The 18,452-nt window shown below is 46.5% G+C and overlaps 1 protein-coding gene across 1 annotated transcript in view; it reads right to left on the minus strand.

The window, feature by feature from the left end:
- slc7a4 (solute carrier family 7 member 4) overlaps positions 1–17,559 on the minus strand; it is a 40,109-nt gene extending 22,550 nt beyond the window's left edge. Inside the window, exons 1-2 of the mRNA XM_078227260.1 lie at positions 17,524–17,559; positions 2,744–3,867 (exon numbers count right to left, since the gene is read on the minus strand). Coding sequence (XP_078083386.1) covers positions 2,744–3,725 — 982 coding nt within the window. The 5' untranslated portion in view covers positions 3,726–3,867; positions 17,524–17,559. The remainder of the gene's footprint in view (positions 1–2,743; positions 3,868–17,523) is intronic.
- Between the last annotated feature and the right edge of the window lie 893 nt (positions 17,560–18,452).

Consider the following 18,452-nt stretch of genomic DNA (forward strand, 5'->3'; position numbering starts at 1 on the left):
TAAACTTTAAACTCACAGCCTCACTATGACCTTGTAAATTCCTAGGATTTGGGAAAACAGCCATAAACCTTCCCTAGCAAAGGTCGTTGCTCCTGAAGGAGTTGACTACTTTCCTCAACAGGCAAAATTTCTGATGGTTCAGAGATGTCCTCATTGCTCTCAGGGCATTGTGGGGCCATTCCAACGTATAGAGGCTACAAAGACACAGGAGAAGGTGCACAAAAGATTCACTCGAACGATACCACTACAGAGAGGTTACAACTATCAGGATAGATTGAACGTATTGGGCTTTTTTCTCTAATGGGGGGATGACCTGAACAAAGTCTTCAAGATTGTCAGGGATAGGCCATACATTAATAAAATGTTTCCATGCAGGTGTGAGACCGGAAGTATGGATCATAAATATCAGACAGTCACTCATGAAACCAATGAGGAATTTGTGTGAAAGGTCTTGACCCAGAGAGTGGTTAGAATGTGAAACTCACCTCCAGGGAGTGTAGCTGTGGTGAATGGCATAGATAGATCTAAGGGAAAACCAGAGAAACACACCAGGGGGTATGGGGATAGTGCTGGAGTATGACGTTGAGATAGAGGATCTAGCATGATCATGTTGAATGGTGGAGCAGGCTTGAACGGCAGAATGGCTTACTTCTTCTCCTATTTTCTATGTTCCACAAGGAAGAACAGAAGGATATGGTCATAGAATCCCTACAGTGCAGAGGGAGGCCATTCAGCCCATCAAGTCTACACCAACCACAATCCCACCCAGGCCCTATTCCCATAACCCCTCATATTTACCCTGCTAATCCCCCTGAAACTAGAGTTAATTTAGCATGGCCAATCAACCTAACCCGCACATCTTTGCACCATGGCAGGAACCCGGAGCACCCGGGCATAACTATAGGGTTCATGGTGGGAGATACAGGAAGGATATCAGAGGTAGGTTCTTTACGCAGAGAGTGGTTGGGGTGTGGAATGGACTGCCTGCAGTGATCGTGGAGTCAGACACTTTAGGAACATTTAAGCGGTTATTGGATAGGCACATGGAGCACACCAGGATGATAGGAAGTGGGATAGCTTGATCTTGGTTTCAGATAAAGCTCGGCACAACATCGTGGGCCGAAGGGCCTGTTCTGTGCTGTACTGTTCTATGTTCTATGTTCACCTGGAGGAAACCCACACAAACATAGGGAGAATATACAAACTGCACACAGACAGTGACCCGAGGCCAGAATTGAACCCGGGTCCCTGGTGCTGTGAGGCAGCAGTGCTAACCACTGTGCCACCTGTTGATGGAGTGAAATGAAGTGGGGAGGAGGAGTGGGTGGCGGGGGGGTGGTGTGCCGGCGTGGGGCTTGAACCTTTTGGCTGAGTAACCAACACTTGGTAGTACTTTGTAATTTGCTGACTGGCAGCTTGGGGCAGACTCTAGTGGCCAATGTTCCCTGTAACATTGTGCATGAACAGTTATTCCAATGTGTGGCACCTTGAAATCTTTTGTGTGTGGTTCCCACGTGCATGGTATTTAATATTGAACAAGGCCTGTGTGGTACATTCCAGACAGCAGTGCACCCACACATGCACACCGCTTTGGAGGAACATCGTCCACTCATCCCTTTGATTTATATTCTACTGTTTTGGAAATGCGTCTCCACTCAATAAAAAATCTGCAATCAAAAGTCTAATGATGAACATGAAACCCAACTGGCCTGGCCTACATGTGACTCCAAATGTCCTCTGAAATGGAGAGCAGTTAGAGAAGGGCAATAATTGGCCCAGCCAGTATCCTGTGAATTAATTTTAAAAATTGAGACTCAGAGCAATAATTGGAAAGGAAAAGGATCTCCCCTATTATTGTATGATAGAAAATAAGTGAGAAGGACAAGTGGCCATACTTCTAGCAACAACTATGAATCAAACATTTAGACAAGGCAGTGGTGAAGTGGTATTGCCACTGGACTGGTAATCCAGAGACCCAGGACAATGTTTGGGGATCTGGTTTCAAATCCCACCATGGCAGATGGTGAAATTTGAATTCAGTAAAAAATCTGCCATCAAAATCTAATGATAACCATGAAACCATTGTGGATTGTTGCAAAAAAAAAACCAACTACAGGAGGTGATGGCCTAGTGGTATTATCACTAGACTATTAATCCAGAAACTCAGCTAATTTCTGGGGACCCAGATTCGAATCCCACCACGGCAGATGATGGAATTTAAATTCAATAAAAAATAGCTGGAATTGAGAATCTACTGATGACCATGAAACCATTGTCAATTGTCTGAGAAACCCATCTGGTTCACTCATGTCCTTCAGGGAAGGAAATCTGCCGTCCTTACCTGGGCTGGCCTACATGTGACTCCAAAGCCACTGTTGACTCTCAACTGCCCTCAGGCAACTAGGGATGGGCAATAAACGCTGGTCAGCCAGCGATGCCCATGTCCCACAAATGATTTTTTAAAAATTGGCCTACATGTGATTCCAAATGCCCTCTGAAATGGAGGGGAGTTCGAGATGAGCAATAAATGTTGGCCCAGCCAGTGTCCTGTACATGACTTGAAACTGAGGACAATAGATGGAAATGGATCGACCCTTATTATTGTATAATAGAAAATAAATGAGGAAAATAAAGCAGTCATTGACCATACTTTTAGCAGCAGCTGTGAATCAAACATCCGGACAATGTAGCCTAGAAAAATACACAAAAAAACAATTCTCCATTCAGATTTCCAAATACCTACAACAAATGGATCCAATGGCCACGAGGAATCCAGCCCAGGCATAGCCTTTCCTGTAAAAGGCATCCGAGAGGGCCGAGTCTGGGTTTAAGCTATGCCAGGGAACCATCAGAGTGAGGGCTGCAGAAACCAAGGTGTACGCTAAAGTAGCCAGGACCAAGGACACAGCCGTCGCTATAGGGATAGCCTTCTGAGGGTTCCGGGCCTCTTCGCTAGACGCTGCAATGACATCAAATCCTACAAAAGCATAAAAGCAGGTTGCTGAGCCAGCCATGATGCCCGAAAAGCCAAAGGGGGCAAAGCCGCCCTCCTCAGCGCTGTAGTTCTTTGGATCTGCGAGGATGAATCCAAATATCAGGATTAAGAGGATCACGCCCATACTGATGGCTGCAAACACGTGATTCAGCCAAGAGGCCACTTTGGCCCCGCAGATGATGAACGTTGTGCCAACGAGTAATAGCGCAGCGGCCAGTATGTCGGGGCTGGAGGCAAGGAAGGGCACGTTCCACTTGCCGATGTGCGTTTCGGTGAAATTCTGAATCTTGTGGTTGAAAATGGAATCCAGGTAGCCGCTCCAAGCTCTGGCCACAGCCGCTCCACCAATCACGTACTCCAGAATGACGTTCCACCCAATCAGGAAGGCCCAGATTTCGCCCATGGAGACGTAGGTGAACATGTAGGCGGAGCCTGTCTTTGGCACGCGGGAGCCAAACTCGGCGTAGCACAGGGCGGCCAGCAGAGAGGCGATGCCGGCAAAGATGTAAGAAATGATGATAGCCGGACCGGCAACGTCCTTGGCGACGGTGCCCGTGAGGACGTAAAGGCCGGAGCCAACCATGCCGCCAAAACCCAGTAGGGTCAGGTCCAGAGTAGACAGGCACCTATTCAGGGTGGTTTCCATCATATCAGCCTCGAGGGTCTTCACCCTGTTCAGTTTCTGGCAGAACCGGGCCAGGGAGTTGCAGCCAGGCAACCTGCTCACCATTGTTGCTGCCGTATTGTGTCCAAAATATTCCGTGTTGAAAATGAGGGCTGGCAGCTGGGTTTATCTGTATCTCATTCGATTCCCTGGCGCAGCAGAGGACATCTCATTTCTGAAATAGAGCAGCTTGGTGAGAATTACAGATCTGTGAAAAACAGAAAAGAAACAAAATTGTTAATGGTTGGTTTTTTTTCCCCAATAATTATACCTTATTCATAAAACATGTCCAAAAGACGTGCTGGTTAGTTGCATTGGCCATGCTAAATTCTCCCTCCGTGTACCCAAACAGGCGCCGGAGTGTGGCAGTTAGGAGATTTTCACAGTAACTTCATTGCAGTGTTAATGTAAGTCTACTTGTGACACTAATAAATAAACTTTAAACATCTGAAGGAACGTTACAAACATTTCAAAAAGGGCAGCACGGTGGCACACTGGTTAGCACTGCTGCCTCGCAGCGCCAGGGAGCAGGATTCGATTCCCGGCTTGGGTCACTGGAGTTTGCACATTCTCCCCATGTCTGCGTGGGTTTTCTCTGGGTGCTCTGGTTTCCTCCCACAGTCTGAAAAACGTGCTGGTTAGGTGCATTGACCATGCTAAATTCTCCCTCAGTGTACCCGAACAGGCGCCGGAGTGTGGCGACTAGATGATTTTCACGGTAACTTCATTGCAGTGTTAATGTAAGCCTACTTGTAACGCTAATAAATAAAGTTCAGTTTTTTTAGTTTCAAAATGGCCACCACACAAAGTGCAATAATATTCGGGTTCTCTACAAATCATCCAGGTGCATTCTGAGCTGCTTCAATACAGTGAAAGAAACATTACAGACATTTCAAATGGTCATTATAAATGGTGCAAAGGTATTTAAGTTGTCTACAGAGATTAAGTTACACTCTGAGGTGCTTCAATAAAATTGTGATACATGTAATATTCACTGTGTACATTCAATGTGAGTCATTCAGCCCGAGGAGGATCTATACAATTCCCCTCCCCTCAGTTCACTGTGGCTGAAAAGTCATAGCGATCTTCCCCCATTGCGCCTCTGCGGAAGTTGCCCCAAGCTTTAGAAACATAGAAACATAGAAGATAGGAGCAAGAAGAGGCCATTTGGCCCTTCGAGACTGCTCTGCATCCCGCAGTGCATCCCTCAGCACATCGTCCTCCCTTCCTTACCCGGTCTGGCCTACATGTGATTCTAGAGTCACAGCAATGTGGTTGACTCTCAACTGCCCAACTAGGGACGGGCAATAAATGCTGGCCAGCCAGCGACACCCACGTCCAATGAATGAATTAAAAAAACAACAAGGATTGTCTGTTCCCACATTGCTCAGCTTCTGGCCAATCTCAGCCCGTTAACCACTGGAAACCTCACTTCACACCCTCCATGCTCAACATTCTGACCCTGTCTTCTCCTGCAGGATTCACAGTCCCTCAGGTACCAGCAACCTCTTTACAGATGCACCATAGAAAGCATTCTTTCTGGTTGTATCACAACTTGGTATGGCTCCTGGTCTGCCCAAGACCGCAAGAAACTACAAAGGGTCGTGAACGAAGCCCAGTCCATCACTCAAACCAGCCTCCCATCCATTGACACTGTCTACACTTCCCGCTGCCTTGGCAAAGCAGCCAGCATATTCGAGGACCCCATGCACCCTGGACATTCTCTCTTCCCCCTTCTTCCTTGGGAAAAAGATACAAAAGTTTGAGGACACATACCAACCGACTCAAGAACAGCTTCTTCCCTGCTGCTGTCAGGCTTTTGAATGGACCTACCTCGCACTAAGTTGATCTTTCTCTACACTCTAGCTATGACTGTAACACTACATTCTGCACTCTTTTATTTCCTTCTCTCTGAGCGGTATGTTTTGTCTGTATAGTGCACAAGAAACAATACTTTTCACTGTATACTAATACATGTGACAATCATAAACCAAATCAAAAATCAAATCAAAACTGGATGTTTTTTCTGCTTGAGTGCACTGCAGCAGCAAAATTGATAGCCAAGTTCCGCACACATGAGGACGGCCTCAACTGGGATCTTGGGTTCATGTCACACTATCTGTAACCCTCACGACTTGCCTGGATGTGCAAAATCTCACTAACTGTCCTGTCTGGAGACAATACACATCTCTTTAACTTGTGCTTAACCCTCTGTCCACTCACATTGTCTGTACCTTTAAGATTTGATTACCTGTAAAGACTCGCATTCCAACCATTATTTTGTAAATTGAGTTTGTGTCTTTATATGCCCTGTTTGTGAACAGAACTCCCACTTACCTGATGAAGGGGCAGAGCTCTGAAAGCGAGTGACTTTGCTACCAAATAAACCTGTTGGACTTTAACCTGGTGTTGTGAGACTTCTTACTGCAGCAAAATTGAGCAGAGGCTGTAAAATAGTCAACATTGCGCCTACCAACCATGATAGATCTCACCGGATATTCAGCTGTTGACATGTGCCTCTGAATGGAGGAGGAGCCATGCATTGCTTTCATGGTAATATGGTGCAGATGACACCACTGCCTCTGGGCACAGCTCACGTTACTATCGGCTTACAAGCAACAGAGGACCATTTTGCGAAGATAATGCCTCTTTAGAAATGATTTTTTTTCTCATTAACACACTTATAAAATGTTAACAGCTAAAACAAGTGAACTATTACTTTCTGCTGTGTCTGTTTCAATAGTAATATCGGCTAGGTCACCACACCAGTTTGGACAGTGTATAAGCTGATTTACATTGGTGAAAAATCATCATCTGACTTTACTTCAGCTGTGCTAGAGATAGCTCAGTGCTTTCACACATCATAGCTCAATACCTCTTCCAATCTGTGAAGTTTCCTCCAACCTACCCCCCCCCCCCAACCATATCAAAATAAAACATAGTACAGAAACCATCCAAGCTTAGCTGCTTAAAAAAAACCCAGAAAATGCTGGAAAATCTCATCAGGTCTGGCAGCGTCTGTGGGGAGAGAATAGAGCCAACATTTCGTGTCAGAGCTAAGAGCAAAGAGAATCAGCAGAGATTTATACTACTCAGGGAGAGGGGATGTGGAATTGGACAAAGGGAATGTAGTAATAGAAGGATAAATAAATAAAAGAATGAACTCTCTCCTCCACCTTCACCCCATTTCCATTGTGGGCGGCATGGTGGCACAGTGATTACCACTGCTGCCTCCCAGCGCCAGGGACCCAGGTTCGATTCCTGGCTTGGGTCACTGTCTGCGTGGAGTTTGCACGTTCTCCCCGTGTCTGTGTGGATTTCCTCCGGGTGCTCCGGTTTCCTCCCACAGTCTGATAGATGTGCTGTTTAGGTACATTGACCCGAACAGGCGCCGGAGTGTGGCGACTAGGGGAATTTCACAGTATCTTCATTGCTGTGTTAATGTAAACCTTACAATGTAAGACCAATAAATAAACTTTAATTTATTTAATTCCATTTAATTTCATTTCGTTCATCCATTTTATCGTTCTTCTTTTTCACTTCCATTTTTCCACTTTCCATTCCAGTTCTCCTTCTTTCTACACCCTCCCCCCTCCCATTCAGGGCAACTGCCACATTCCTCAGGCAGTCCTTTAACAATCTGTACCTCTGTTCTGCCATTCTCACATTCTGATCACTTAATGGACACACTTAGCACCTTCTCAGCCCTCTGTATCGTCACTTACATTCCCTTTGTCCAATTCCACACCCCCTCTCCCCCCCCCACCCCACACCCCCACCCCCACCCCACACCCCCACCCCACCCCCAATAGTATAAATCTCTGCTGATTCTTTGTTCTTAGTTCTGGCGAAGGGTCATCCAGACCCGAAACATTGGCTCTATTCCCTCCCCATAGATGCTGTCAGACCTGCTGAGATTTTCCAACATTTTCTGTTTTTGTTTCAGATTCCAGCATCCGCAGTATTTTGCTTTTATGTGAGCTGCTTAAAGATGTCCTGTTGGCTCCGAGGTACTGGCCTGCATTTAGACTAAAGGGAAGTTCCATGTGGAGAGAAGGTGGGGTTTGTGCTGTTAAGAAGCCAAGAAACAGTGAAAGAACTGGCTTCTTGAACAGGATATATTGCAGAATGTAACTGCAAAACACCTCCTGATATTAAACACCTACAGCCAGTCTGATTCTCAGGCAGGGGAATGAGCAGAAGAGTTCTCCCTGGAAGAATTTTGTGTAGATTCTTTCACAGGAAGTGGGCATTGCTGACCAGGCCACCATTTATCGCCCATCCCTAATTGTCCTTGAGAAGGTGGCGGTGAGCCGCCTTCTTGAACCGCTGAAGTCCATGTTGTGTAGGTACATCCACAGTGCTGTTAGGGAGGTGATGCGCGATTGATTCACACGGGGAGGCTAGGACGTACCCGGGAATAAAGGCTTTTATTCACGACAAAATAGGAGCACACTACTTAACAATATTATCCCAGACTAAAGGCTACTAGGAAGTAGCAGTGACCTTTATACTCCTGTAAGAAGGCGGAGCCGAACGGAGTGTACCACATAAACAATAATAACAGGTGGAACACCCAAACCCTAACCCCAACAGTAACAAGAGTAACATATGTACAAGTACCCATAGTGGTAACCATCTATGGTTCACCACAGGAGGGAATTCCAGGATTTTCACCCAGCGACAGTGAGGTAACGGCGGTATATTTCCAAATTAGGATGATGAATGACTTGGAGGGGAACTTGCACATCACAGAGTCATAGAGTGCAGAAAAGACCCTTTGGTCTATCGCGTCAGCACCGACAATAACTACCACTAAAAGGGGAGCTAATCCCAGTTTTCTACATTTGTCTATATCCTTGAATTTTAGGATATTTCAAGTGCTCATCCAAATATTTTTTAAAGGTTGCAAGGTGGTGGTGTTCTAGTGCAGCTGCTGCTCTTGTCCTTCTAGGTGGTATGAGTTGTGATTATTTGAGTTTCATATTATTGGGAGGTTTCAGTGATGGATTCAACCTTTCACCGTCTCGTGTTAGAGCCTTCCTATCCCTGTTACAATCTTCGTGGCTGTCCAGTAAAAACTTCAAACAATAGCTGCAACCAATAGTGGAGCTCTGAGCCAGGGTGTGCATAACACTATTACAGCGATGGTGAAAAATAATGGGAGGTGCGGGAATTAAGCCTGTCTTCTTTATTATCTGGCTTGGCACCTTGCAGTGACAGTTGTCATGACACTTTTGCTGAGGCTAGCTTCACCTCACTGATGTGGTTGCATTTGAACCTACGTCCCCAGATCATTAATCATAGAGTCACTACAATGCAGAAGAGACCATTCGGCCATCGAGTCCGCACCGACTCTCTGACAGAATATCCTACATAGGCCCTCTCACCTGCCCTCGTCCTATAACCCCACACATTTCCCATGGCTAGAATCATAGAATCTTGCAATCCATTCGGCCCATCGAGTCTGCACCGACCACAATCCCACCCAGGACCTATTCCTGTAACCCCACATACTTACCCTGCTAATCCCCTGACACGAGGGTCAATTTAGCATGACCAATCTATCTAACCTACACATCTTTAAAGTTTAAAGCTTATTTATTAGTGTCACAAGTAGGCTTACATTAACACTGCAACTAAGTTACTGTGAAAATCCCCTAATCGCCACACTCAGGTGCCTGTTCGGGTACACTGAGGGAGAATTTAGCATGGCCAATCCTCCTAACCAGCACATCTTTCGGACTATGGGAGGAAACCGAAGCACCCGGGGGAAACCCATGCAGACATGAGGAGAACGTGCAAACTCCACACAGACAGTGACCCAATCCGGGAATCGAAGCTGGGTCCTTGGCGCTGTGAAGCAGCAGTGCTAATCACTGTGCTACCGTGGCCCCCAACCTGGACCTCAGAATTACTAGCCCAGTGGAATTATCATTCTGCCACCATAAACAAGTGCTATGAATCATCTTTAATCTTTCTCGTTGCATAAAACACTCTTACGTGATTTGATTTGATTTGATTTATTGTTGTCACATGTATTAACATGCAGTGAAAAGTATTGTTTCGTGCATGCTATACAAAGCATACCGTTCATAGAGAAGGAAAGGAGAGAGTGCAGAATGTAGCGTTACAGTCATAGCTAGGGTGTAGAGAAAGATCAGCTTAATGCAAAGTAAGTCCATTCAAATGTCTGATGGCAGTAGGGAAGAAGTTGTTCTTGAGTTGGTTGGTATGTGACCTCAGACTTTTGTATCTTTTTCCTGACGGAAGAAGGTGGAAGACAGTATGTCCGGGGTGCGTGGGGTCCTTAATTATGCTGGCTGCTTTGCCAAGGCAGCGGGAAGTGTAGACAGTGGTAAGGGGGATGGGAGGCTGCTTTGCGTGATGGACTGGACTACATACACGACCTTTTGTAGTTCCTTGCAGTCTTGGACAGAGCAGGAGCCGTACCATAGAAGATCATAGAATCTCTACGTGCAGAAGGAGGCCATTCGGCCCATCAAGTCTGCACTGGCCACAATCCCACCCAGGGCCCTATCCCCATAACACCAAGCATTTACCCTACCTGGTCCCCCTGACACTAAGGGGCAATTTAACATGGCCAGTCCACCTAACCTACACATCTTTGGCCTATGGGAGGAAACTGGAGCACCCAGAGGAAGCCTACGCAGACACGGGGAGAATGCGCAAACTCCACACAGACAGTGACCCAAGCTGGAAATCGAACCCGGGTCCCTGGCACTGTGAGGCAGCAATGCTAACCACTGTGCCACCGTACCAAGCTGTGATACAACCAGAAAGAATGCTTTTTATGCAGAATGTAATGGAGAATTTGCTTTACTCTAATGGTCTGGTCAACGGGTAAGCAACTGTCATGCAGACTGCGAGGTTTATAGGTTTGGTGCCTGACCCCTGTGGAATTAACCGAACTCCACCTGGCTTTAAGTAAGAGTTGTACAATTAATCTCAGAGCCCTGGGCTTGAGGGGGACAAGGAAATCAAACTCTTTCCTAAACCGTATCGTGGCTCCTGATACGAGATGCCTAAATCAGCATTTCTATTGAAAGTATGGGAGTTTTAAGCAGAGGAGAGATTAAAAGATTTTACTGTATGGTATTTGAACATGTGCCACAGAGTTACAGGAACTAGGTTTTTCATTTGTAGTTACTGAGGATGTGAACGTTAGCTGGAACAGTTGGGCAATGTAACAGTGACAACATTATCACAAGGACGTGGAGGCTTTGGAGGGAGCACAGAAAAAGTTTACCACGATGTTCTGGTATGGAGGGTATTGGCTACGAGGAGAGAGATTGAATAAACTGGGATTGTTCTCCCTGGAAAGACAGAGGCTGATAGAAGTTTATAAAATTATGAGAGTTTTAGACAGGGTGAACAGTTGGAAACTTTTTCCCAGGGTAGAAATGACAATTAAAAGGGGGCACAAGTTCAAGATAAAGGGGGAAAGGTTCAGTAGAGGTGTGCGGGGGAAAGGTTCTACACAGAGGGTGGTGGGGGCCTCGAATGCATTGCCAAGTTGAGGCAGTTATGATAGCCACATTTAAGGCTTACCTTGATTGACATATGAACAAATGGGGAATAATGGGATATAAGAGGTTGGTCTAGATAGGTAAATGTGATCAGCGTAGGCTTGGAGGGGCAAAGGGCCTGTTCCTGTGCTGCACTGTTCTTTGTTCTTTGTTCATTAGGGATTATTCCCTCAGCTGGACTGCAAGTGTTGGCTGCCAGTAAAAGCCCCACTGTTAACAACATGCAGAGTACATTCAGCATTGATTAATGGGGCAACGTGTTTATATTACAGACATAAAATTTGGCTAATATAGATGTCAGGTCAGAGAATTGAAGCTATAATGTTTGAACTTGGCTTACAAGCTGTGCTTCCTTCAAGGTCATTTCCACCGAGGGATCAGAAATAATCCCTAATGAACAAAGAACAGTGCAGCACAGGAACAGGCCCTTCGGCCCTCCAATCACGTTTATCTATCTAGACCAACTGCTTGTATCCCACTATTCCCCATTTGTTCATATGTCGACCAAGATAAGTCTTAAATGTGGCTAACGTAACTGCCTCAACCACCTCACTTGGCAGTGCATTCCAGGTCCCTATCACCCTCTGTGTAAAAGAACTTCCCCCGCACATCTCCACAGAATCTTTCCCCCCTTATCTTGAACTTGTGCCCCCTTGTAATTGTCATTTCTGCCCTGGGAAAAAGCTTCCAACTCTTCACCCTATCTATAACTCTCATAATTTTACACCATGTAAGTGTTAGAAACATAGAAACATAGAAACTACAAGCAGGATTAGACCTTTCAGCCCTTCGAACCTGCTCCACCATTCATTTTGATCATGTCTGATCATCAAAATTAATATCCTGATCCTCCTTTCCCCCCTATATCCCTTGATCCCTTTAGCCCCAAGAGCTATGTCTAATTTATTCTTGAAATCACACAACATTTTGGCCTCAACTACTTCCTGTGGTAGTGAATTCCACACATTCACCACCCTTAGAGTGAAGAAATTTCTCCTCACCTCAGTTCTAAAAGATTTACCCCTTATCCTCAAACTATGACCCCTAGTTCTGGACTCCCCCCACCATCGGGAACATTCTTTCTGAATCTACCCTGTCTAATCCTGTTAGAATTTTATAAGTTTCTGTAAGATCCCCACTCACTCTTCTAAGCTCCAGTGAATATAATCCTAACCGATTTAGTCTCTCCTCATATGACAGACCTGCCATCCCAGGAATCAGCCTGGTAAACCTTCGCTGTACTTCCTGTATAGCAAGGACATCCTTCCTCAGATAAAGACACCAAAACTGCACACAATACTCCAGGTGTGGCCTCACCAACATCCCATACAATTGCAGCAAAACATCCTAATCTCAATACTCAAATCCTCTCGCTATGAAGACCAACATACCATTTGCCTTCTTTGCTGCCAGCTGTACCTGTGCGCTTACTTTCAGCGACTGATGCACGAGGATTTCAAGGTCTCATTGAGTATCCATCTCTCTCAATTTACACCCATTCAAGTAATAATCTGTCTTCCTATTATTGCTACCAAAGTGGATAAACTCACATTTATCCACATTATACTGCATCTGCCATGCACATGCCCACACATTCAACCTGTCCAAATCACGCTGAAGCATCTCTGCATCCTCCTCACAGCTCACCCTCCCACCCAACTTTGTACCATCTGCAGATCTGGAGATAATACATTCAGTTCCCTCTTCCAAATCATTTATAGTATGAACAGTTAGGGTCCTAGCACAGATCCCTGCAGAACACCACTAGTCACTGAGTGCCAATCAGAAAAAGATCCCTTTATGCCAACTCTTTGCTTCCTATCTGCTAACCAGCTTTCTATCCATCTCAAGACATTACCTGCAATCCCATGTATTTTAACTTTACATAGTCGTCTGTTATGTGAGACCTTGTTGAAAGCCTTCCGAAAGTCTAAATAAACCACATCCATCGATTCTCCTCAGTCAACTCTACTAGTTATATCCTCAAAAAATTCCAATCGATTCGTCAAGCACGATTTCCCTTTTGTAAATCCATGCTGACTTTATCTGATTATACCAGTGCCTCCCAAATGCCGAGTTATGAAATCCTTGATAATAGACTCTCGCAACTGTTGGCTGGTACAAAGTCAACACTTTTATTTAGTACGTTATGAACCTTATTGCCCAGTAGGTTGTGTTAACTCTTTTTCACAAGCCTTGTTCCCTTCCCTCCCTACAGCTGCTGACACTTGCTGGGACTATTGATTTCACATCTGCCAACCAAGCTTCCAGTATTTTACCCCAGTCAATCGCTTCTTGGCCTTTTGGCTGAGATCAAGCGCGGATCTGGCCCAAGATGGGGTGCAATGCCTGATCTTCTCAGCTAGTTTGTCTCTCTTTTGTATGAGGACCTTGAATTCTCTCACCAACAACTCTCACCATTTTTTACAGATGCACCATCGAAAGCATCCTTTCCAGATGTATCACAGCTTGGCATAGCTCCTGCTCTGACCAAGACCGCAAGAAGCTACAAAGGGTTGTGAACATAGCCCAGTCCATCATGCAAACCAACCTCCCATCCATTGACTCTGCCTACACTTCCCGCTGCCTCGGAAAAGCAGCCAACAAAATCAAGGACCCCACACACCCCAGACATACTTTCTCCCACCTTCTTCAGTTGGGAAAAAGATACAAAAGTCTGAGAACACGTACCAACCAACTCAAGAACGGCTTCTTCCCTGCACCAGACTTTTGAATGGTCCTATCATATATTAAGCTGATCTTTCTCTTCACCCTACCTGTAGCTGCAACACCATATTCTTCACCCTCACCTTTCCTTCTCCCCTATGTACTCTATGAACGGTATATTTTCCCTGTAAAGCACGCAAGAAACAATACTTTTCACTGTGTCCCAATGCATGTGACAATAAATCAAATCAAATCAATTGGATTGAATTTGAATTTGAATTTGGTTTTTGGAGCAAGCAAGGAATGGATTTGGGTTTGACCAGTCCACTCTGAGCATTGGCTTTGTATTTTAGAGATGGAGTAAAAAATTAATTTTTAAAAAAATCTATTCTAAAAAAACAATTCCTCTCTGTCCAAGACCGCAAGAAACGATTAAGGGTCGTGAATGAAGCTCAGTCCATAATGAACCCACACACACCGGACATATTTACAACAATCTGAGGTCCCTATCTGCTTCAAGAAGACGATCATCATCCCGGTACCTAAGAAAGACCAAGCAGCGTGCCTTAATGACTATCTGAAATCCATCATTATGAAGTGCTTCGAAAGCTTAGTCATGGCACGAATCAATTCCAGCCTCCCGGACTACCTGGATCCACTATAGTTTGCCTACCGCTGCGACAGGTCCACAGCAGATGCCATTTCCCTAGCCCTGCACTCAACCCTGGAAAACCTAGGTAACAAGGCGCCTATGTCAGACTCCTATTTATTGACTACAGCTCAGCCTTCAACACTATTATTCCCACAAAACTCATCTCCAAGCTCCGTGGCCTGGGCCTGGGCATGTCCCTCTGTGACTGGATCCTGAACTTCTTAACTCACAGACCACAATCAATAAGGATAGGCAACAACACCTCCTCCATGATCATCCTCAACACCGGTACCTCACAAGGCTATGTTCTCAGCCCCCTACTATACTCCTTATACACCTATGACTGTGCGGTCAAATTCCCCTCTAATTCGATTTTCAGGTTTGCTGACGACATCACCGCAGTGGGTCGGATCTCAAACAATGATGAGACAGAGTACAGGAATGAGATAGAGAATCTAGTGAACTGGTGTGGCAACAATAATCTCTCTCTCAATATCGACAAAACAAAGGAGATTGTCATCGACTTCAGGAAGTGTAAAGGAGAACATGCCCCTGTCGACATCAATGAGAACAAAGTAGAAAGAGTCGAGAGCTTCAAGTTTTTAGGTGTCCAGATCACCAACAACCTGTCCTGATCCCCCCATGCTGACACTACAGTTAAGAAAGCCCACCAACGCCTCTACTTTCTCAGAAGACAAAGGAAATTTGGCATGTCCACTACGACTCTCACCAACTTTTACAGATGCACCATAGAAAGCATTCTTTCCGGCTGTATTACAGCTTGGTAGGGCTCCTACTTGGCCCAAGACCGCAAGGAACTACAAAAGGTCATGAATGTAGCCCAATACATAATGCAAACCAGCCTCCCATCCATTGACTCTGTCTACACTTCCCGCTGCCTCGGCAAAGCAGCCAGCATAATTAAGGACCCCACGCATCCCAGACATTCTCTCTTCCACCTTCTTCCTTCGGGAAAAAGATACAAAAGTCTGAGGTCACGTACCAACCGACTCAAGAAGAGCTTCTTCCCTGCTGCTGTCAGACTTTCGAATGGACCTACCTTGCATTAAGTTGATCTTTTTCTACACCCTAGCCAAGACTGTAACACTACATTCTGCACTCTCTCGTTTCCTTCTCTATGAACGGTATGTTTTGTCTGTATAGCACGCAAGAAACAATACTTTTCACTGTATGTTAATACATGTGACGATAATAAATCAAATCAAATCAAACATTCTCTCTTCCACCTTCTTCCGTCAGGAAAAAGATACAAAAGTCTGAGGACACATACCAACCGACTCTTCCCTGCTGCCATCAAACGTTTGAACGGACTTACCTCGCATTAAGTTGTTCTTTCTCTACACCCTAGCTAAGACTGTAACACTACATTCTGGACTCTCTCCTTTCTTTCTCTAAGAACGGTATGCCTTGTCTGTATAGTGCGCAAGAAACAAAACTTTTCACTGAATACTAATATACCTGACAATAAAAAATCAAATCAAATCAAACCACACTCCAAAGGTGCGCGGGTTAGGCGGATTGGGTATGAGGGGAATAGCAGGGTAAATGTGTGGGGTTATGGGGATGGGGCCTGGGTGGCACTGTGGTCAGTGCAGGCTCGATGGGCCGAATGGCCTCCTTCTCTACTGTAAGGATTCTATAGAATTTAGATTCTACAGAATCCCTACAGTGCAGAAGGAGGCCATTCGGCCCATTGAGTCTGCACCAACTACAATCCCACCCAGGCCCTATTCCTCGCCTCTACTCGTTTACCCGTGACACCAGGGTCAAATTTACCATGGTCAATCAATCTAACCTGCACATCCTAGGAGGAGTGTGGGAGGAAACCGGAGCACCCAGAGGAAACCCACCCAGACACGGGGAGAACGTGCAAACTCCGCACGGAGTCTCACCCGAGGCTGGAATTGAACCCAGGTCCCTGGCGCTGTGAGGCAGCAGTGCTAACCACTGTGCCACCGTGCCATGATTCACTGCAGTGTTAACATAAGCCTACTTGTGACACTAATAAATAAACTTTAAACAGACTTTTGAATGGATCTACCTCGCATTAAGTTTATTCTTCTCTACACCCTAGCTATGCCTGTAACACTACATTGTGCCCTCTCTCCTTTTCTTCTCTATGAACGGTATGCTTTGTTTGAATAGCGCGCAAGAGGAGGATACCAACTGCAACAGGGGCACTTAAATTTAAAAAGATTCTGAAGCCTACCCAAGGCAAACTCTGGTAGTTCATATCTGGCGAAGTCATAACAAAGATGCCATGTGTACATGTGGATGGGACACTGGGACCAGGGTAACTGATACAGGCTTCACATACATAATTGCACACGCAGATTAATTTCCCGAATGCACAGTAAGTATACTATATAGAGAATGGCATGCACAGTAATATTTATCTATGTCGACACATTTGCGTTATGATCAAACACCGGATACCCCCACACCATCAATTTCATGTCAAATTCCACAAAAGCATCTGCAATTTAATCTCCGATTATACTGGCTGGTTTTGTCTCGACTCGCTGTTTAAAAAGAATAACAGATGGCCTTAATGTTCCCATCTCTCGGCTAAATAAATAATTGAGAGCTAGTGTCGAAGCAGGAGGAAGGGAGGGTGAAACTACAGCGAAAAGCCTCTTCCCCGCCACCACCAACGTAAAGATAGATTTTAAATTTGCACCTTTTTATTTCCTGGCCGGGCTGTCAATTTCCAGCTCTCTGGGTGAATTCGCAAAAAAAAAGGACAAGAATGTCCGCGGACCCGCTCCGCCTTTGGGCTAAAGGATGATGAAAGGGGCTGGGAGTGTACTCACACATCAGCCGGGTGGACACAGGCAGGACCCGGAGGGGGGGAAAGGGGACAGGGGGCTGCAGGGAAAGTGGGGGGGGGGGAGGATCCAGTTCTAACACAGACACACACAGGTGGGTAAAGGTGCTGGGGCTGGATTCAAGGGAGATAAAGCAAGATTTTCACCTGGTTTCTTGGCATCTTCGTCCTCTTCTTATAACCTCTCTCTCTCTCTCGCTCTTTCCCTGATTACGTCAGGCAGCAACTGAGAGAGGCAGGTGGAGAGAAGGAAATAGAGAATGTGAGAGAGAACGAGAGGGAGGGATGGATAGAAGGTGGTAGAGGAGAACAATAGGATTGAGAGAATGGACCGGGGCAGAAAAGGGGAGGGGAGGGGAATGACACAAAGGGGGGGGGGGGGGGGGAATGACACAAAGGGGGGGGGGGGGGGTGGAATGACACTGGGCTGGGTTGATGAGGGGGGTGACACTGGGCTGGGTTGATGAGGGGGGTGACACTGGGCTGGGTTGATGAGGGGGGTGACACTGGGCTGGGTTGATGGGGGGGGTGATACTGGGCTGGGTGGTGGGTGGGGGGGGGTGATACTGGGCTGGGTGGTGGGTGGGGGGGGTGATACTGGGCTGGGTGGTGGGTGGGGGGGTGATACTGGGCTGGGTGATGGCTGGGGGTTGACACTGGGCTGGGTGGATGGGAGGGGGTTGACACTGGGCTGGGTGGATGGGAGGGGGTTGACACTGGGCTGGGTGGGTGGGAGGGGGTTGACACTGGGCTGGGTGGGTGGGAGGGGGTTGACACTGGGCTGGGTGGGTGGGAGGGGGTTGACACTGGGCTGGGTGGGTGGGCGGGGGTTGACACTGGGCTGGGTGGGTGGGAGAGGGAATGACACTGGAGTTGGTGGGTGGGGGAATGATACTGGGCTGGGTGGGTGGGGGTTGACACTGGGCTGGGCTGGGTGGGTGGGTGGGTGGGAGGGGGAATGACACTGGGCTGGGTGGGTGGGAGGGGGAATGACACTGGGCTGGGTGGGTGGGGGAATGACACTGGGCTGGGTGGGTGGGAGGGGGAATGATACTGGGCTGGGTGGGTGGGAGGGG

The sequence above is a fragment of the Mustelus asterias genome, chromosome 13, assembly GCF_964213995.1.
Source record: "Mustelus asterias chromosome 13, sMusAst1.hap1.1, whole genome shotgun sequence".
Taxonomy (NCBI): Eukaryota; Metazoa; Chordata; class Chondrichthyes; order Carcharhiniformes; family Triakidae; genus Mustelus; species Mustelus asterias.